This window comes from Fundulus heteroclitus, chromosome 9, assembly GCF_011125445.2.
Source record: "Fundulus heteroclitus isolate FHET01 chromosome 9, MU-UCD_Fhet_4.1, whole genome shotgun sequence".
Lineage (NCBI taxonomy): Eukaryota > Metazoa > Chordata > Actinopteri > Cyprinodontiformes > Fundulidae > Fundulus > Fundulus heteroclitus.
Window position 1 is genome coordinate 29,642,806 of NC_046369.1, and position 21,366 is coordinate 29,664,171.

The following is a 21,366-nucleotide window of genomic DNA, read 5'->3' on the forward strand; positions in this document are numbered from 1 at the left end:
ACTAACTCGCTCGTTTGTGCGCATGCGCTGAAAACTTCATTCCGTTAGCTGTCAAAGCAGAACGTTTCACTACTATGTTTCCTAAACGTTTCACTACCATGTGTGTGTGTGTGTGTGTGTGTGTGTATCTAACTGGAAAAACAAGAACAAAGTGAAGGAACAGGGAGGAATATTATAAGTGATTAATACATCAGGCTTCAGAGTGCATCAGGGCTGAAAGGAAGGACAACAATAATAATAAAGGTACCTGGCATAAGATAAAAATTAACAGTGTGGAACAAAAAAAATGGGAACAAGCATGAATAATATCAACAAACATACGTACAGTATGTGTGAACAACAACAACAAATGTGTACAAACAAACGTCTACCAAGATAATATATATATATATATATATATATATATATATATATATATATATATATATATAATTACACTGTGTACATACAACAAAAGATCAGTATATGCATCATAAATGGCCTATGATAAAATATAGACAGTTGACAATTCAAAACAGGTAGCTATTTAATCAACTTACCTCAGAAGTTACTCGACAGTCAGCAATGGAAGTGAATGATGTCCAACGCCATAGAATGGCTTTTTGGAACTACGCGAGGCTGCATACCCCGGAAGTGGGCGGCAAACAGCGTATAACGGAATCCAATGGGAGTGTCTCTATGGCTCTGGTCCTGGCTTTAAAGAGCAGCACCGAGCGCGCGCGTGTGTTGTTCTTGAAGTTATTTATGTTCTAACCACATAAACACTTTTATCATTCTGAGTTGCATTAAAGTATGGTAGTTACGCTCTCGACTGGCGTTGACTAGAGAGGGAAGTAAAAGGGGGACGAGAAAGGGGGGGCCGGACGGGGAGCTGCACCCGTTGCGATGGGCAACCGCGGGATGGAGGAGCTGATCCCGCTGGTCAACCACCTCCAGGAAGCCCTGGGCACCGTGGGCCAGAGCTGCAGCCTCCACCTGCCGCAGATCGCCGTGGTGGGCGGCCAGAGCGCGGGCAAGAGCTCCGTGCTGGAAAACTTCGTGGGCAGGTAAGACTCGTTAACGCTCCGCTGTTAGTAGCGGGAACTGCCGCCGTGATCGTGAGCTGCTCCACGTGGAAGTTCACCTGTCGTGCCAAACGAGTCATCCCCGCCAGAATAGCTGCGTGAAACTGACACCCCACCCACAGAAAAAACTCAGGTAAATAGATATTTTGAAGCGGCTGGCTATGACGACGTCATCGGCTGAAATTAAAATTCATATCTGCGAAACCAAAGCAGCACAAACGAAGCACTAAAAAAGTAGCCCAGTTTGGTCGGATTCCAAGCAAAATGGGGGGGGGGGGGGTGAACTCTGAGTGACCTTAACAAATATTCTTTAATATCTTTAAAACCAAAACAGCACAAATGCTAATTTTAACGGCACAAACCTGGACAAACGAGGCACTAACCATTCCGTCTATGAGTTTTTTTCTGTGGGTTGGGTGTCAGCTTCACGCAGCTATTCCAGCCAATTCGGCGTGGAAATCAAGATGTTTTATTTCTCTTAACGAAATAAAAGAAAAAAGCTTATGCAAATGTGATTTACACCCACTTCCAAACAAAAATAAAAGACTAAAATAACAGTGTGTTGGTAATTAAAAAAAAGCATACATTGTTCTCATGACACTGAAATACATGATCGTCGTCACATTGCGAATTTGCAAAAAGTGTGGCTGAAGTTTACGACCGCACCACTCTATATATAAACAAATCACTTTTTCCATTCCGTTAGTTTATGCACAGTTAAAACACATACATTGTAGTATATAGCTCTGACCTATTCTTAAAATGCTCCATCCTAAGATCCCTTATAGGACCTTGTCTCGTGCCATAGTTATTGATTATGCAAATTAGGTGACGTAATAACTGAATGTTTCGCTAGCTGACAGTGCTTACATTTTCGAAGTTGCTTGAGAAATCTCTACACCGACAAAAAAATGAATCCAGCAGAGTATAAAACCATTGTGAAATATAAACTCAATGGAGTTTACCCAGCTCTTTTAAACAAGAGAGAAAATGTTCTATTGCGACGAAAAGCTGCAGACGTCTGTAGAGACGTCTTTTCATAATATTGCAGCGTGGATGTTGAAAAAAAGACTAATTTTGGTCTTTTCAGAGCAATTTATTAAAAAAAAGAAAACAGTTTACATTTTAGACATAAAAAGAATGTTTACATTGTTGTACTTATTTTTCTGCATTGTGAGGAGTCCTTCTGGTTAGGATTTTCATATCACAACTTTCCAAAGTTTACATAAAGCAGAACCCTATACTTAAATTAAGTTTTTGTTCATTATATCTACGGAAATTTTTATGCTATTGTGTCTACATTCATATTAAACATGGTGCATGGATTTGTCTATCAATTATGAAACACTTCTTAACTTGTAGGCCTGACAGTTGCTTGACATAAACAAGAACACTGTGAAAGTATGTGCAAATTACATACTTTAAAAACAGCACAGGAGAACTGTACAATGGAACTTTTTGAGAATTTGCCTGGGTCAGAGGTCTCTGACGTAGTCCATTTCCACCAGGATGAAACCTCAATATGTGCCATTACCAGAATAAAGTGCAAGGAGCAGGATAAGTTGTGCTACAGCCCTTTAAATTCACCTCGAGTCAACCACTGGCGTGAATGTCTAACCAAATAACGTGTCAGCAAATTGGGCCGCTGCATCAGTTTTTCAGTCTCACTTTCTCTGGAATTTCAGATTAAGTCCTCAGTGGGATGATAATTTTCATCTAATAAAACAGAACACTGTTTCTAACATAAGCATGAATGTTCAGCAGGAGCATTTATCCAGATAAATCTGCTGTTTTCAAAGTGTTCCTTTATTTCTTCTGACCAGCAGATACTCAACATGTTCTGAAAGCTTCAAATGTGCACAGTTTTTAAAACTCTGCTTAAGCGTAATTAAATTTTTAATGATTTGCTTCTTTTTTTTTTTTAGGAGAAGAGTTGTTTTACTGGCGTCACAAAGGAACTGCCAAAAGCCTCAAAACACAAGTGGTCTGCGGTGCTCAAAATGCAGATAACATTTTCCAGGATTTTCACTGCCGCTCTACTGGGGCCCATTGTGGCCAAACTAAAACAAGAGAAGCAATTTCTCAAAGACACTACTGGCCTGGCATGTCAGTCGACATCAGCAAATGGGTATGTATGCCGTAACAAGACAAGTAGAGGACCTGATAATTTAGCTCTGCCACCAAAATAGGTTTAAATTTTTTTTTTCCAAGAAAAAAAGCGTTAAAAGGATGGAAACTGGCTGGAGCGCACTCACGACCCCCTGTAACAGAGAGTAAGGTTATAGCTGCTTCAGACATCTCAGTGGAATGTGGAGAACACGGGATAAAATATACCAACATTTTCAGTATCCATTAGATAATGCTGGATACAATAAATAGGTCCATGGGTTATACTTGCTTGGTGGTTATGTGAGGAAGCACAAACAACAGGCTTTGCTCATACTAGCTTGTGAGCTATGTAGCAGTGAACAGACGGTCCGAGAAGCACCCCAGAGTCACTACCACTATTTAGGGGTGACAGGTATTGCTACATGGAGCTAATAAGGAAAGCAGAGCAGTGAGTAACACAGCCCACATGACCAAAACAAAACACAGCGAGCTGTAGCATGACAGTAAGCATTACATACACAAAATAGATCAGTACAAAATTTTATAAATCTTAATATAAAATTCCAGTTATTTCTTCATTCATTTTACATCACATGGTTTTATTGAGTTTTGTTCTTCATTACACAACATTCTGTATTTTAGGTCTCCCAGTGCTTAGACTGTCAAGCCAGCACTCCATGTCTCAAGAAACCATCAGAGTTTATGCCGATAAAGGTTTGTCCATTAATATTGCCCTTTTTCATGAATGGTTACAAACTTAATCCCAAAAAGACAGCTAAAGGACAGTTTAAGAGACTTTATTTTATTTAGCAGCATAGAGGATGCAGTGGCACCAGAGGAGTTAGCGCAGGACATTAAGGAACAGACACTACTCTTCGAGAAAGTCCGAAAACATCTTGACAAAGGACATGGAAAAAAAAAACAAAAGCAAAAATAAATCTGACAGCAAACTAGTTTTCAAATTTGGGGAGAAAGTATGGAGACAAAATGTCAGAAGCCAACAAAGAAAAAAAGGCGGCAAGCTGGAAAGAAGCTACATTGGCCCATATGTCATCACAGCAATAAAAGGAAAAAGTGCTGATCTGCGAGACGAGAAAGGAAATGTATTTAGTAAAATTAGTACTGATCAGCTCATGTTGGCTGTGGAGAGGATACCCAGGGTGCCCCACAATCATCCGCAACCAAGATCTACTGTCCCTGCAGCTCCACCACAGCCTTCAAAGGCTTGTTCTGAGCAAACATACATAACGGCTGTTGTTGAGAAAAGTAAGAATGTTTTTGGCTCTGAATTTTAAAAATACCTGTATTTAATCATGTTGTACACGTAATTCTCATCAGCTACCCTAATCATGCATATTTAAGTATGCCTTTGGTTTGCAGGGGAAATGTGTGTTGTGGCACAACAGTTTGTTGCTCGAGTAGCAGCTGCATCCTTTATTGACAGTTGTGTTTCTTTATATGTTTGATAGATGTCCAGGAAGCATGGGAAGGAAATGTTTCACATGTTCTCCTTTCCAAAATTGGGCCATACAAATTATATTATTGGGACATTTCTCAAATTGGTCCAAACATGGAGCTGGAAAGTGAGGTACACAGTACTGCTCATAACTTTAAGTGTTTTTTTAGTTAGCCACATAACTAAGTGCATTTAGCTAAATCTATGAACATTTCCTTGACAGTCCATTAATGCCTATATGAATCTATTAGTGTGTGAGCACAATTGCACCAACAAAGAAAAAGCAGCTCTGATAGACTCCTTTGCAATGACTGCAATTTGGAATGGAAAATCCCCAAGGCTTAAGGTCTGCATAACCTAACGAGATATTTTGGACATACTCACAAATGCAGAGTAATTATATTTCATTCATGATCTTTCTATATTAAGTTAATGATTTAAGTTTTTGAAATGTAAGGAATAACCTGTTAGAAATAAGATTGTAAGTAAAAACTGTCTTGAGCAAATACTTTTATTCAATTAATGGGTTTTCTTTATTTTCATATTTTGAGTTTTATTCTTTTACCAGCTGAATTTGTAAAACCATTTCTTGCTTATTTTTCAAATGTTTTATGTTTTTCAGATAAAACCCATGGAGCATGAAGTTTTACTGGTGATTATAAATGACCACCACCACTGGAAATTAGCAGTAAATGCCACTTTAGACACAAACAACAACACAATTCATACTTGCTTATTAAGGTAATTTATCCCCATGAAAAGAGATCCCTGCTCTTGGATCCATCTGGGGGAGTCCAAACGAGACATTAAACAATGTTTGGAAACTACAAGGTAAGGAAAACCACCCCACACTCATGCATCATCCATCCATCTACAGACAGATAGAATGTTTTCTTTTGTCTTTTTGTAGGGCATTCATGAGAAACAAAGGATGCAAAGTCTCCAGATGGACATGTGATACTGTTCAGTATCCGATACAGGCAGACAGTACTTCATGTGGTGTGTTTGTATTGAAAGTATGTGCTTTCCCCCTTATCATCATTATGTGCATTGGCTATTTTAAAATTGTATATATTGAAAATTTAAAACTTTCTGTTATCTTGGAATGTCAGTTTGCAGAAAAACTGCTTAGAAGAGAGGGAATGGTTTTTCAAACAAACCCCACGGCCATTACTGAACATAGAAGGGAAATTGCAGTCAAACTTCTTCGACACATGGGTAATTTATATGCTACAAAGAAATGTGTGATACTAGCATGTTATTTTCATTTTTTTTTTTACATCTTTGTAATTCAATAGCTTTCAGATCTCTTACATCAGTTTGTAAAACACCAGAGCTCATAAAAATTATGAATTCTTTAAATAATTTCTGGTTGCACGTGTCAAAGAACAGCATGAAGTTTTTCTGTATACACCTAGAAAGTATTGAGCAATCCTAAAACCTTATCGACGAAGAAAAACGTTTGGTTATCTAACAAAACCCCAGTTCTTAGAATAATATGAGCAAGGTGTCTCGCTATTGCTGTGGGATGCAGCCTCCTGCAGCCCCTGGTAGAAGCATTTATCTCAATCCGCCAATCCTGATTGGCCGGTGAAAGTGCTCGTCTTACGCCACGCCCAGTAGCCCCGTCTACTAAAGCGTGCGCAGATCACGTCACCTCAATTCAACAAGCAAACCTCTTCTCACCGCCCAGCAAGAAGGGTTGTCTGCCGAGGCTCCTCGCTCACCAACCACTTTAGGAACTAAAGCTGGGTTGGGCTTTAGAACCATACGCGTGTACCCCGGGGCGAACCGGGTACATGCGGGGTTCATAGAACGCGCACGAATGTCACTGACTCGTTTTGCAGAGGCAAGAGCCAGTAACTGCACTGTCTTAAGAGACAGATGTTTAAGACTGGTCCCCAACAATGGCTCAAATGGGGGCCCTTTGAGCCCCTCCAGAACCACCATCAAATCCCACGAGGGCAGCAAAGGTTTGGAGACAGGAAGAAGCCTGCGCGTGTCCCTCATAAACTGCACTGGGATTTATTTAGGGGCATCACAGTAAAGCTAGCCGTAAAATTTACTAAGCACTCCACACTTAACGTTTTTTTGAAAGAAATTTATCGTTTTCCTTCTGCTTCATACTTATGCACTACTTTGTCTTGGTTTGTAACATCAAATCCCAGTTAAATCCATGAAAGTTTGCAAATGTAATGTGTCGAGACGTGAAAAAAAAAAAAACGTCCAAGGGATTTTGAACCGCTATGCTGTTAGTTTAACTTTGATGCTCATTCCGCTCTGAGATACGGATCAAAAATAATATATTTGATATTTTTAGGCTGAATGCCAATATACAATATTAATCTTGATATGTTTTTCTTTTCATAAAGTAATTATAAGAAGGCATCTCTGAATTAAAGCTTTATCCCAAATTTCTCACAGGCTAATTTTTTTAACAGTTGTAGATAAATAAGAAAAACGGCTAAAAAAAATAACCTACTGGAATACATAAAAGTATCATTCTAATGCCACACGGACCATTTTGATATAAACGATAAAATCTCATCTTATGTTCCTTAAAAAAAGAAATCTCGATATTTTTAAAGTCTCCATGTATTAGCCTGCTGTATTGTATTCTACTTCTTCCCCAGGTTACATAGGGGTTGTGAACTGCAGCCAGAAGGACATTGATGGGAAAAAGGACATCATGGCAGCTCTGGAATCAGAGAGAAATTTCTTTCTGTCCCATCCGGCCTACAAACACATGGCTGATCGCATGGGGACCCCATATTTACAAAGAATACTCAACCAGGTTAATGTTAACACACACACGCATACTTGGGAGTCGAAACTCATTATGTATAGGTGTTGACAGCATTTGTTTGCAGCAACTGACAAACCACATCCGGGATGAACTGCCAGCCTTTCGCAGCCACCTACAGAGCCAGCTGCTGGCCCTGAATAAAGAGGCCGAAGAATACAGGAAGTTCAGTCCAGACGACGCTGCAGGCAGGACCAAGACACTACTACAGTCAGTCGCTCTGTCCGTTTGTGCTCATTGTAGGAGCCTGAATTAATACTTTGCGATTTTTTTGGTATGCATTATGGTTAATTTTTTGTTTTTCTTGCTAAATTTACTTTTCCTGAAATTATTAGATATTATTGGTAATTCATATTAATTTGGGGAAATTGTATATTTAGCTATTGTGGACATTTTGTTATTATCAGTAGTTCTTTGGTTTAAGGATGCATACGTGTCACCTTTTTAGGAATGATGCATCATGGGAGTTTGGTGGTTGTGTATCTCACAGAGTGGAGCCAAATGGTTTTTTGACATATTTTGTATGTATGTTTGGCACCCTTTTCTTTTCCATCTACTCACTAAAACGTTTTTTTAAATGCAATAACGTCTCCATGGATTTCTTGGACGAATCATCTGGACAACTTGTTGGAAATGTTAAGGGCGCAACGATTCAGGCCGGCTTCACATATTTTTGAACCCTACGATTAGTCAAAAAACCTGCTCCAAATGGATTTCTGGACAAAATAAATACCCAACAAATCAATGAGTGCCAGTGGATAATGAACTTTTGTAAATGCGTAGACATCTGATGAAGAAAACGGCAAAGGTGAAGCCTTTGTTTGCTGCTGAACGGGACCACGCCATGATGACACTTTTACGCACAAGTGGATTACTTTGATTAAAGTCGGATTTCAGGATCTTTTGGACAATTCTGTGGATAATTTGTTCCTTCCCAATCTGTGGATTATTATTGTGGAAATAAAACACTTTTAAATGTGTGTGTGTATATGTGGCCGTCCCATTCTGGGAGTTTCTGTCCTCTAGGTTAGTTCAGCGCCTGGCTGTTGACTTTGAGAAGCTAATCGAAGGGTCTGGTGACAAAGTAGACACGGTGATGTGATCAATAAAATCTTTCACGAGCACTTCCCCAATGAACTGATCAAGGTACGGGTCTTTTACTTGAAAGCCATGGGTTTTATCTGCAGTCCATATATTGTAGTTGGCGTGCAGGAATAAAAGACTGTTCTCTAATATTTTATGACTTTGAGTAGCTGTAATGTTGAACTGTAATGCCCCTTGCGTGATGCCCTTACCGGCTTATCTTGCATGTACCAAGATAATATCCTGAACTAAAAACAAACACCTATTTAAAAAAAAAAAACTAATGATCCGTACATTTTCTCTTTCACTTGTCTCTGGTTACTATTCCACTCTGCTGTGCACACTCCCTCACAGGCAAAGAATGCAGCGGTGTTATTTACAGTGGATGAACTACACTCTCCGGCTCTGGTTGCTGTGTTTATAGGGCTGCAGTGGTGCCCTACCCTGCTCCGGTCCTGTGGGATTTTAAATAGCTGTAACCCAGAGACACTGATTGCATTTTAGGTGCCTGCTAATTGGCTGCAAAGTTTGTCTGTCTTCTTTTTTTTTTTTAGGGGGGATAGAGCAAAGGAGGGGCTGTTGCAGACAGACAGACAGACAAACTAACTCGCTCGTTTGTGCGCATGCGCTGAAAACTTCATTCCGCTAGCTGTCAAAGCAGAACGTTTCACTACCATGTTTCCCATGGAGTTAACTCAGGGGAGAGGGGAACTAAGGAAACCCGTCCAGAGTTTTAAGGAGAAGAAACACCACACGTGTTTAAAGGTTTGGGCAAGAGCTCCGTGCTGGAAAACTTCGTGGGCAGGTAAGACTCGTTAACGCTCCGCTGTTAGTAGCGGGAACTGCCGCCGTGATCATGAGCTGCTCCACGTGGAAGTTCACCCAGTCTGCAGGGGCGCATCCAGGGCAATTTCTTAGGGGCGGATCAGATGGTGGGGGGCTTAATATCCTGACCTAAAAACAAACAAACAGATATTTAGAAAAAAACCTAATGATCCGTACAAACCTAATATCCTTACAAGGATATAAAGAAAAATGCAGTTGTCAGTCCCTGCAAAAATGCATGTCAGTGATGTGCTGGTGAAGATTCTCAGTCATCCAGGTCATGGTCATTCTAAAAATAGTAAAAAACAAAGCAACTGGACTTGTTTTCCGTAGATTGAAGATGTTTCATTTCCTCTCCAGGAAGCTTTCTCTATTCAAAATGTCTGGAGTAATGTGGAGCATCAAGCTTTATACTACTGCCCAAACAAAGGCCTTGGAATGGCTTAGATAACATGCAAATTCAACAGAAACAGGTCCACCCCTTAGTAATGGACGGTCGTTAAAGCCATTAAGCCAGCAGACTGAATTGAAACTGGTCCACTCCTCTGTAACGAGGAGTCGTTAGGGTCGTTATTGGCCTGTCTTAAAGGAACAATGTTATAATCACCCGTATGAGGTGAACCAGTGTGATTGGTTGGGAGGATGATTCTGGGCTGTTCCCAGCTCGGTTCGGATGAGCTGAAACTCAGACACGGCAGCGTGATCCAATAGCACGGCGACACCGAACACACGTCCACACTGGATTTGGAATAGATAAACCAGGATCAGTAGGCTTCCCCTGACCTCAAACCTACAGAAAACCTGTGGACTATGCTTAAAAGCAGGTGGCCAGGCTCTGACAGGCAGCGTACGTCAGCGGTTCCCAGCGTCTTCCAATCAGCACTCCAGAGCTTGCAGAGACAAAGACGCTGCACCCCACACCCCCATAACACTGGTGATACGCCCATGCTCATGCATACGCGCGCTACACTGCACATGTAAACGCTTATAAACCCATTAATGTGCCCACAAACACCAAACTGACAACATGGCTAGGTAACCATGGCTCTGTTGTTATTAAAACACTTCTTCCCCCTTTTTTGCAAAACTCCCAAGTCCTCTAGTCCTTTGGTCTCTCTGCACAAAGATCAGATATGTAAGTCCTAAACACTTGCTGTATGTATAACTAGAGCTTCATGTACTTCTTCAATGGTTTTTTAATCTGCTTCAATTCCATAAACAAGCTTGTGATGGGCAGGTGTTTATGCACTGCAGCTAAAGATGCAATTGTTCATTTTAGTGTTATTGTTTCTAACACGTGCAAGACGTGCTGTCAGCCTCCTTATCGTTAAAGATGAATTAAGATAAGAAATTCCTTTTGTTTCCTAAGCCCAAGGTTTTCCAGAGCTCCTGAGGCCTGGATACGATCGTATGACAGCGCTACAGGAGCGGTTTTATCTTATTCCTGCTGTTCTGGCAGATTAGGCCTATCTAACTTAAAAACATTCTAACACAAACTCACAGGAAGAAGTCTTCCTCTTCATCAGAGTCCTCCTCCAGCAGGTTCCTCTGTTGAAAAAGGAAAATATTGATAAGATCAAGATGACAATTTCCTTAGAGCTGGAAACACTAATGGATAAAAATACTGCCATTTATTACCCTCCTGCAGTATCAGTATATATAATATTTAAAGTTAAAAGGCTCCATATCTGCTTATGTGGATCATTTTGTTTCAGGAGCCCACCCTGCAGGCGACATCCCGTCTGATCGGTTGATAAAACAGGTTCTGGTACCTCTGAGGCACCTGGAACCGGTGCTGCTGATGCAGAAATAAAAACTGGCTTTTCCCCTCGTTTCCAGACCTGTGGCTGCTGCAGAAGACCATAAAAGTATTTTTTTGTTTTGTTTTCACTCTCTGTGGGCAAAGCCTTTGTCTTCTGAACATCTAGCGCTGAGCACAAAGATCAATATGCTGAGAGCCAAAAGTGCGTCTGAATTATTTAGGATAGAAACAGAACCTGAACGCTTACATCTGGGCACAGAATATTTCGTGTTAAAAATCCAATTCAAAGAGAAATGTCTACAAACTGCACCAGAGTCTCACAGGAGAGGACGGGTGAGCCTGTTTCCCACTGGATGGAGGGAAGATTCCACTTTGCTGAGATGGAGTTTCAATTAAATGCACCAGCAGGTCAACCAATAACATTTCATTCACAGCAGCCGCGGCCATTTTTATCATCTTTGAAACACTTTAATACTTCAAAGAGCAGAGAGAGCAGGGAGCTGCAAACCCCGTCAGACACGATTCACATTTCTATACAGGCCGTCTGCAAGGAATCTGAAAAGATGGCGGCCACATGATCATAAAGCTCTTTATAAGCCCGAGCTCGGACACGCTCCCTCTGTGTAACCTCTCCGTGCCTTTTCCCCCCCGGAATCCTTATCCACTCATAAAGACCCCAAGGAGTCACAAATTCAGTCAATGGCTGGCTGTTTTCTTCCATGAATCCCTGATGGTAAGCCTTCCCTTGGTCTAGCAAGGAGAACCAAGAGTTGCCACCAAGACTGTCCAGGATATCCTGCACTCGCGGGATTGGTTGCCTGTCTGGAGCAGTCTTTTTATCCAGCTCCCTATAGTCTATGCACAGTCTCAAAACTCCCATCCTTTTTTCTCACACAGACCACTGACGATGAATAACATGAGTTGGACTTCTTTACCCAGCCTTGTGCAATGAGGTTGTGCAGATAATCCTTCATCTCTTTATACAGAGCTTTTGGCATGGATGGATACGTGCGTGCAACAGGAGTCGGGTCTTTTGGTCTCTCAATACAACAAATATCATCATCCGATTTAGAAAAAGACGTATATTCGTCCCTGAGCATTTCCTGTGCTCTCTCTTTCTCAGATTTACTTAGATGGCTGAGGTCAACAGGTGGATCCCATTGACTTTCTGCCTCTTTCAGAGTCTCTGCACTTACATGGCTAACCAGAGCTGTCGGAGCTCGATCATTCTCCCCCAGGATGGTCTCTGGATACACAGCCTCAATCTGTTGTAAGGAGCCTACTACAGTTCTTCCTGGCAGTTCAATGTCATGCTCAGTGGGATTTTGGACACAGAGTAATATATGGTGGCACATTTTTTTTAAGTGTAATCACAGTCTAACAAAGCTCAAGGCCATCTGCCCACTGAGGGTTGATTTCTGGCTCAAACAACAGTACAGTGTCCATTTTTAAAGGTCTTGTTTTAACTTTACAGTCGACTAGCACTGAAATGTTGTTTTGGCACAATGACTTTTTCTTTGGATGCTTTCACAACATAGTCACATTGACCCCCTCAGCAGTTACCAAATAAACAAAAGCAGTCACACTTTTCTTATTTTAGCCTTGGAAAAGCTGTCATTAATGCCTGCTGCAACTTATTTGTGTGTGTTTCACTCACCGATTCAGGCGCGCTCATTTTAACCATCTGCTCGATGACATTAAAGCCGAGGATGGGCTGTGGAAGTCCATTGCCTGTCATCACCAACGTTGGTACCGTTATCTCTTTCGTTTCAGTTCCCTCTGCTGACAGCGAAACAGTAACTTCAATAAAACCTTCGTTAAGGCCATGTTCTGTCCATTAGCAGCAGTAACTTTTAAGTCATCAGGGGCATCCAGTAGTTCAGATAAATCTTTAAGTGTCTGGTCGGGTAAGTATTTCACTTTCCATTGTTCATCAATGATACTGACTTGAGAGCCTGTATCCCACAATGCTTGGACCTTTTTGCCTTGAATGTAGCACTCAACCATGCATCGCTTGCCCACCAGAGAAACAAGCTGAGTTGGGTTGGTTCTTTCTTTGTGTGGATGTTCTTTGCTCTTTTCTCTGAATGTTTACATATTCTTTTATGTACCGGCCAATGTTTAGCTTGACAGATTTTGGAACAATAAACGTCCGTCTTACACAACGCACATACTGGAAGTCCATGCTCTGTTCCAGAGACACCACAAAAAGAGCAATGCTTATGGGACGATCAGATGATATACAGATCTCTCTACGCAGATGTAGGACGACCACACTTTACTATCCACCTTGACAGCACTGTGTTGAGGTAAATGATGAGTGATGATCTGGACGTCTGCCTTCAATAGTTGGTCCACGGCTCACTCATCTCGGTGGGACCTCCTGGAAACAGTTAACATGAGTAAACAAAGCTCAGACACGATGCCTCCGTTCATGCAAACGCAGCAGGAATTTATTTACAATTCAAGATTATTTACAAAACTGAAATTTAGCTTTAATCTTCATGTCAAATCAAATATGAGACAAAAATGAACAAAAACATTTCTTTATGAAGGCAGTTTCTTTCATGTCTTTTCACATTCCCATGCTATTTCTTAGATTCTTTTCCTCACCTAAAAACCCTGAGAGTCTAAATATTCATTCCCCATATAATAAAGTGAACCCAACTTCTAATATCTCTTTTACAAGTCTCATTTGCTGTCTTTAGCATATTCTTAGAGGCATGTACTACAAACACACACTGTGTACCGCGCCAACACTGGTCTGGTGGTGCTACGTCATCAGCAGGCTGATCGGAGGCAACTAGCTTAAAATTATATCTCAAACCATTGACGTTAAATGTAAGTTACTTGGTCAAAATCACTCAACCTCAAGTTGGAAAACTTACAAAACACAACAATTCTTCTTCTTCTTCTTGTTTTTTTTTTATGGCGGTTGGCAAACAACTTTCAGGTGCATTACCGCCACCTTCTAGACTGGAGTATGGATCAGATGTAAAACCACTATAATCTTAAACACAACAATTATTGCTAGCAAACATTTTTAAGGTTAAATGAATATTCAGTTATTACCTGAAAACAGTTAACATGAATAAACAAAGCTCAGACACGATGCTTCCATTCATGCAAACGCAGCAGGAATTTATTTACAATTCAACATTATTTACAAAACTGAAACTCAGCTTTAATCTTCATGTCAAATCAAATATGAGACAAAAATTAACAAAAACATTTATGAAGGCAGTTTCTTTTATGTATTTTCACATTCCCATGCTATTTCTTATATTTTTTTCTTCAACTAAAAACCCTGAGAGTCTAAATATTCATTACCCATATAATAAAGTGAACTCAACTTCTAATATCTCTTTTACAAGTCTCATTTGCTGTTTTTAGCATATTCTTAGAGGCGTGTACTACAAACACACACTGTGTACCGCGCCAACACTGGTCTGGTGGTGCTACGTCATCAGCAGGCTGATCGGAGGCGACTAGCTTAAAATTATATCTCAAACCATTGACGTTAAATGTAAGTTACTTGGTCAAAACCACTCAACCTCAAGTTGGAAAACTTACAAAACACAACAATTATTGCTAGCAAACATTTTTAAGGTTAAATGAATATTCAGTTATTACCTGAAAACGGTTAACACGAATAAACAAAGTTCAGACGCGATGCTTTCATTCATGCAAACGCAGCAGGAATGAGGCATCGCGGCCAACAGCTCCCCCTTCAGTCCTCCGCAGGCATGACTAATCAATCATAAGATCACTGCTCGGAAAGGTTTAGTAGGTGGATCGCAGATCCAAAAGCTTTTCAAATAGAAAACCATTTTAAGGTGTTTTACCCTTTTTAAAGACACTTTTTAAAGGATCGCTTTTCTTACCTTCACTTTTAAGCTTATATGAATTTTAATTGTTGTTAATGGCTCTTGTAACCACAAATTGGTATTTTATGTCACTACAACTGACTCTATTCATTCCATATCCAATGTTCAATGTGTCATAGAGACATTGCAATCATTGTGGATGGAATGTGAACCTGTGTGTATAACTTTGACAGGGACTTGAGAAAATTCAGAGTAAATTCAAAATTTGTGAACCCAACTACTGTTTTTGACAATTCATTGCTGTTCTTGGCTGTATCACCATCCATGACAAAATTACTGTTTCAATACATCATTAAACATTTTACGTAACCAACTCTTATTCAACACTCATTCCTGTGATGAGTGTAAGTAAAATGTTTTACCAGAACTGTGCCAATTTAAGTATTAGGTACACTTAGCAGTACGCGGTTCCAACTGGTCTTAAACAAAGCCTGTTTATGAGCCTGACTCCCATCCTCCGTGAATCTAACAGGCACCAGTCACAGGTGTATGCATAGTTCCTATGTGAGACTTGAAGCTCCCGGGTCATTTATTACCAAATCCCCTCTGTGATCACTGTGCCGTCTACTGAACACCCCATTATCCGCTTTAGGAACAAGCTCCTCCTAAACTCCCCTGCCTCCACACTTTTGGACTCCAGCCTGAACATCTATCTGCTTCTTGCGCCAAATCCACAGGCCCAGCCTTAGAAACGGAGCGGTCTGTTGCTCTCATCAGGACCCTGGAGCTTTTCATTTCATGAATTATGGTCCTCTCTGAGTCTATCTTTGTCCGTCCCTGGAAACTAAAACTCAAACAGGCTATGTTGGAGTTTCTGCTCTGGTACGGCAGAGCAAAACTAGAAGAAGTGTCTTCAATCCTAAAGTTGTGTTGATCATGCTTTGGAAAAAATAAATATACCCAAAATAAACTGTTTGTCAAGGTTGAATGAAGAAAAATACATCTTTTGAAAATAAAATGTGTTTATTAAGATGAAGGGTGAAACAGATATAACCCAAAACCTGCTCACTTTGGGTTTACAGGACTGGTGTTACAGAGGGAACCACCTAATTTAGACCCAGGCTGGTTAGTTTTTGTGTAAATAAGGATCCTCTAATCCTCCTGCTTCTTCTTCTTGCTCTGTGGTGATGTACTGTTGATTTGTGAGAAGTGCTCAGACATGGCTTTTTTTTTTTATAAATTTTTTTTTATTAAAGATTTGAACAAATGTACAAAATCATGTGGCATGTACAAATATAAAGAAATGAGGTCTTACAGTGTTAAGGCACACATATTAGAAGATAATAAATCAGAAACGAGAAAAGCAAACAGAAAAGACAAAAAAAAAAAAAAAAAGACAAAAAAAAAAAAAACAACAATGGGGCATTAGTTCTCAAAATTTTTTAGATCAAAACAGGATAATTACGAAGTTTATATGGGGTAAACAAAAACCGAGAGTGAAATTTCAGACATTACAATTGAGAAAGGACAAGGGTGGACTGGGTCTACCATGCTTGGACGATTATTATCGAGCAGCTCAGATGCAGGTTCTGATTGGGTGGTTTGATCCTGCTTGTGAGGCTAAATGGAAAGAGATAGATCAGTCCTACTGTGAGATACCCCTTCAATCACTGCTTGGAGACCTATCTCAAATTAAAAAAACTTTTAGATGCAGACCAAATCCCTACGTGGCAAAAAGTACCATTAGACACATGGTATAAATTACTTAAAGACGATAAAATCGAAAGAAGCGCCCGCATTTTGAGGTGGCCAGCATATGACACAAATTTCCTACCTGCAAATATAGATAAGAGATTCACACAATGGACACATAAGGGCCTAACGGGTTACTGGAAGATTTCAGACAGTAATGTACTGAAAGATTACCAGCAACTTGTGGGAATTTATAATTTGGAAAAACAGGACTTTTTCCAGGTATCTCCAGTTAAGACACCACTATGACAGAAATATAAAGTTTGTAGGAGAGGAAGACATGGGCCTAGTTAATATCCTTTTGGATTCATGTAAAGGAAATGCTCCAAAGAAACAGATATCCAGACTATACTTATGTTTACAAATGGGAAGAAATCTTCATACAACATATATTAAGGCTAGATGGGAAAAAGAAGCGAAAATATTAATAACTGACGAAGACTGGTTAAATATATGCAATGCGGTCACAGTTACTTCCAGCTCAGATTTATGGCGAGAATTTTCATGGAAGAACTTGGTACGATTTTTCATTACACCTAGTATTAAGAACAAACAATGTATGGACCCTGACAGGGCTCAGTGCTGGAGGAACTGTGGGAATATGTCAGCGGGACATTTCCATATTTTTTGGGACTGCACTAGGATCACACCCTACTGGACAGAAGTCACAAGAGAAATTAACAATGTCATGGACCTGAACTTGACGTACCATTTCACTGTATCTTACCTATGTAATCTACCTCAAGGACTGAGGAAATCAGACAAATACCTCCTATTAATATTATTGGCAGGTGCGAAAAAAGCCATAACCCGCAAATGGTTATGTGCGGACCCCCCTTCGATCCAGGACTGGAGGGATATTATCAAGGAAATATGCATTATGGAAAGACTGACTTTCTCATTAAGACTGGCTGTCGAGAAGTGTAAGAAATACTGGGCAAAATGGGATCTTTATCTAAAACGGAATATATTGATATTTAACACTTACCATGTGTTTGTCGCTCTCATTTACTCAGTTGTTTATTGGCCTGTACTCTCTGTAGTTTTCTTTCTGATGTAGTGTCCTTTGTTTACACTAGATGCTCGGACTGTTTTGTTTTTGGGCTGTAATGTTCTGTTCTTTGTATATATGGTATAAAAGAAAAACAATTAAAAATAAAGTATAAAAAAAAAAATTGAGATCAATATAGGCATTCAGGAGCTGTATTCCATGCTTGTTTTTTTTTATCAGTTTTAAGGTTCTTAAGTGGTTGTCCATTAGAATGTTTTTAAAGGCTGAAAACACAGGTTTCCTTTTACCCCATTTACAGGAATGGATGAAGAATTTCGCTAAAATGAGCAGGTTGTTAAGAATGAGGTCAGTTCTTCTGTCTCTGTTGGTGGTTCCAAATATTATATATTCTCTTTTAAAGGGATGATGGAGGGAACGTTTTGTTGAGATCCAGTCCTGAAAGTTTCTCCAAAATGTATCAGTATGCACACAATAGAAGAAGAGATGATCTGTTGTTTCAATGTCGTTGTCACAAAAGGTACAGGTGTTGGTATCAAAGTTGAATCTTTGCATTAATAGTTCTCTGGATGGAAAAATGTTATTGAGAATTTTGAAATGAACTTCTTTTGCTTTAGGACATAGAGGGTATTTAAGGTAAGCGGTTCTCCACTTATTAACCTCTGAATCAGAAAACAAATTTAAAATGGAGTTTTTATTTGGTTTGGTAGGAAATATAGAATTAGTTAGATGTTGACGCATCCGTTTGTCAGAGTTACTTTTGGTCCAAAAGGTTAACTCCAAACAGTTGAAGAGTGGGTAACTGAAGGTTAGCTGACTGAGTGATTATATTTTGAACCAGATTTTTGACTGCAGTTGGGATAGAGTTCATTACTGTGTTAAACTGCGTATGTGAGCATTCCAAATTATATAATAAGCAAAATTCGTCATAAGACAGCCAGTCTCCATTGTCATTAAGAAGATGTTTTATGGACCAAATACCTTTTTCCATCCAGTGATCCAAATACAGAGACTTGTTTCTGTGTAACACATATCTGTTGTTCCAGATGGGCGTTTGGTGAGGAGTAAAGTTGTGTGTGTACATAAGTTTCCAACACAACAAAACCTGCTTATGAAAGGCAGATAACTTAATAGGAAGTCTGTGGACATTAAAGTCACATCTGAGAACAAAATCCAATTTTCTTAAACAAACCTTTGGTGAAACAGAACCAGTGCTCAGACATGGCAGCGAGTGCCCGGTAGCGGTGAGAGATCGAATTCTTTATGTCTTTGGGGAGTTCAGCGTAGCTACAGATAAGAGAGACAAAAGTTAGAGAGAATGGAGAAGTTAACGTCTAAAAAGCGGTACATTAACAAAGACACATCATGCTTAATGGGAATGGTGGGGCGATTTGGTATTTTTCATTTGCACCCTGACAGTGTTGTTATCCTCTAGCTCCCCCTTGTGGTGAAAATCAAATGGTTCTTTACGTTTTGTCGTATCCATCTGGCTGGAAACAGGGATCCCATCCAAAGTCTCGAGGCCCTCTGGGCTCCACAATTTGCCCCTGCGTGATGTTGAGAAACATATCAGAGGCAAAACCACACAACAAAAAACACAGAAGGAATGAGAGTGAGACAGAATCGAACCTCAGTTTTCCCTCTGAAGAGCTGCACGGGTTCATCTCTACCAGCGCTGAATGCAAAGGTGCAGAGGGCCCATGCAGATTTATCCTCAAAGCCAGCTAGGAGCTTGTATAAGCCTAATTCACAGTTCCACAACCAAACCAGGATTATCAGAATTGTTACACAGCTTTCATCACACTTTGTTTAAATATAACAGATTTTATTACTTACCTTCTGGTTTTAGTTTATCGAGAAACCATTTGCTAGACACACACACAAACACCAATAATTAATTTAGGCAAAGATTTACAATCTGAGCTGCACTGCCTTATTAGGAGCGGAAACTGGACCTACATGTAAGGCCCAGGCAGTCCTCCCAGCGCCCTGAAACACAGGCAGGTGTCCTCCACTATGACTGGCCCATCAATCTTTGGGACAAAAACAGCAGTGTTAACATGAGGTTACACATATTGACGCTCTTGCAGTTGCGATTTAATGTACCTGTCGTGCAGCCTCCTTACACTTTTGTATAGAAATTTCATCTGGCTCCCCTTGGTACTCAGTGACTGTGTAAAAATAGATTAAAACACAAACATGGGCAGAGACAGAGAATAATGGCTTTCGTATGTTAAAGCTTTCTTATTATTGTTTTGTTCCTTACCCTGTTGATGGGCATCTTAACCTGTGGTGCAAACATTTTGTCAAGAAAAAAAATAGAGGTAGACTAAACCATAGGGCTAAAGTACAGAAATGTCTGATAAGTGACCAATAATTATAGAAATATATGTTACAGAAAATTAAAATCCAAAACACTGTGATGGACTGGCGACCTGTCCTGGGTGTAGTCCGCTTCTCAGCCAGTGGAGCACCAGCCAGAGCAAAAGCACTACAGTTGACACTGCTAGTGCTAAATACATTAAGAATACACAACAGGAAACCTACAAATGGACACCTTACAGCTTTTGAAAGGTGAAGGGGTCAAGGCAGCTGCACTGCTGAAACAAACCTTTCTTTATCCACATGACAAACAAACAAAAAAAATCCTTCCTGTTTATGTATGTACACCAAATGTCTTTATCCTGTCAGCGCTGAAACCAAAGTCAGACTACTTGATTGTGCACACAGATAATTCTGAAACGTTTTAAAGCAAGATCAAATTTGTACAAAAACAGAATAGCTTTTCATTGGCATCCTGTGCAGCAAAACAAACAAGGTGATTATTTAAAGCATCACTTATCAGAATAAACTGCTCATGACAAGTGAGTGGGTTTCTCTTGCTTTGACTTTGCTGTCTTCAAAATAACCTCCTCTGGATTTAACAGCATGCACACATAAATACCCCAAATCAATAGAACTCAGACTGGTGATTAAGAAAGAGATTATTAACAGAAACCTGAAGTTTCCAAAAAACCTTTGGCCTTTATTAATATGGCAATTCCTTTGATTACATAATAACGATATGGTTTTTCTCAAGACAAATATTCATGAAGACAAAAGTAATTAGAAAAACAACAACAACAATGCGCTATCATTATGTTATAATAATCTGATGAATAGAAAGAAGTTGTAAAATAAGTGAAAATATAAGTATAACGACCTTTTAAAGAGTTACAGTAGCAAAAATCTTAAAATCAGTTCCATGACATGCCAGAGAAAGCACATCTGAGATTTATTTGGCTATATCATAACGTAAGACAGTACTGCTCCTCCCCCTCTGGTTGCTATGCACTGCCTGTCAGCTAAATGAAAGACAGTTAGAAATAATGCGTTTTAAACAAACGCGGCTCGTGCTCTTTATGGCTGCATGCAGCAACCACAGCCTGCCACGGAGTAAATAATACGAGCGCGAGAAAGAAATCACAACATGCCAGATTCCTACTTCTTCGAGCTTCTTTGCGTTTCCAGTTACAAAGACCACAGATCTTCCTGCTGGGACAGCCACGATTCTACACACCGCCGCCGGGAGAGAAGGGGGAACTAAAAAAAAACTCGGACCGGCGATGTTTCCACTTCAGCCAATGAAATCCTTCCCCTCACTTCGCAGCGAATCAGCGAACGGCATGCGCCCCGC

The 21,366-nt window shown here is 40.0% G+C and overlaps 4 protein-coding genes and 1 long non-coding RNA gene across 5 annotated transcripts in view; 4 read left to right on the forward strand and 1 right to left on the reverse strand.

Annotated features, from left to right (window-relative positions):
* The first annotated feature begins 691 nt into the window (after positions 1-691).
* Positions 692-3,074, forward strand: LOC118564250 (dynamin-2-like). The gene is made up of 2 exons (XM_036141679.1): positions 692-1,046; positions 2,990-3,074. Exons 1-2 carry the CDS (start codon positions 886-888, stop codon positions 3,072-3,074), a joined length of 246 nt encoding a protein of 81 aa, XP_035997572.1. The 5' UTR covers positions 692-885.
* A 48-nt stretch (positions 3,075-3,122) lies between these two features.
* Positions 3,123-5,310, forward strand: LOC118564191. The gene is made up of 4 exons (XR_004931708.1): positions 3,123-3,192; positions 3,816-3,887; positions 4,643-4,975; positions 5,252-5,310. It is a non-coding gene; the product is annotated as an uncharacterized LOC118564191 (long non-coding RNA).
* Positions 5,311-5,376: 66 nt separating this feature from the next.
* Positions 5,377-8,015, forward strand: LOC118564190 (dynamin-1-like). Its single transcript, XM_036141434.1, has 5 exons — positions 5,377-5,460; positions 5,540-5,645; positions 5,742-5,847; positions 7,263-7,423; positions 7,500-8,015. Exons 1-5 carry the CDS (start codon positions 5,384-5,386, stop codon positions 7,686-7,688), a joined length of 639 nt encoding a protein of 212 aa, XP_035997327.1. The 5' UTR covers positions 5,377-5,383; the 3' UTR covers positions 7,689-8,015.
* Positions 8,016-9,201: 1,186 nt separating this feature from the next.
* dnm3a (dynamin 3a) overlaps positions 9,202-21,366 on the forward strand; it is a 60,858-nt gene continuing 48,693 nt past the window's right edge. The window contains exon 1 of the mRNA XM_036141426.1: positions 9,202-9,280. The gene's annotated coding sequence lies outside the window, so the exon portion shown is untranslated. The remainder of the gene's footprint in view (positions 9,281-21,366) is intronic.
* On the reverse strand, positions 15,934-21,357 carry LOC118564251 (inosine triphosphate pyrophosphatase-like). Its single transcript, XM_036141680.1, has 9 exons — positions 21,353-21,357; positions 21,164-21,304; positions 19,797-19,929; positions 19,650-19,723; positions 19,527-19,558; positions 19,320-19,432; positions 19,161-19,237; positions 18,912-18,977; positions 15,934-16,148 (listed from the first exon to the last, which is right to left on the reverse strand). Exons 1-9 carry the CDS (start codon positions 21,355-21,357, stop codon positions 16,082-16,084), a joined length of 708 nt encoding a protein of 235 aa, XP_035997573.1. The 3' UTR covers positions 15,934-16,081.

Bases quoted from the DNA above. Each gene is read 5' to 3' on its own strand.
- LOC118564250 (XM_036141679.1), top strand. From the start codon at position 886: ATGGGCAACCGCGGGATGGAGGAGCTGATCCCGCTGGTCAACCACCTC. The intron at 1,047-2,989 runs GTAAGACTCGTT...TTTTTTTTTTAG, and splicing joins CTGGAAAACTTCGTGGGCAG to GAGAAGAGTTGTTTTACTGG.
- LOC118564190 (XM_036141434.1), top strand. From the start codon at position 5,384: ATGAAAAGAGATCCCTGCTCTTGGATCCATCTGGGGGAGTCCAAACGA. The intron at 5,646-5,741 runs GTATGTGCTTTC...TTGGAATGTCAG, and splicing joins GTGGTGTGTTTGTATTGAAA to TTTGCAGAAAAACTGCTTAG. The intron at 7,424-7,499 runs GTTAATGTTAAC...ATTTGTTTGCAG, and splicing joins TACAAAGAATACTCAACCAG to CAACTGACAAACCACATCCG.
- LOC118564251 (XM_036141680.1), bottom strand. The intron at 19,930-21,163 runs GCATGTTGTGAT...ATAATAAGAAAG, and splicing joins CTCGAAGAAGTAGGAATCTG to CTTTAACATACGAAAGCCAT. The intron at 16,149-18,911 runs GTCTGAGCACTG...AAAAAAAGCCAT, and splicing joins TACCGGGCACTCGCTGCCAT to GTCTGAGCACTTCTCACAAA.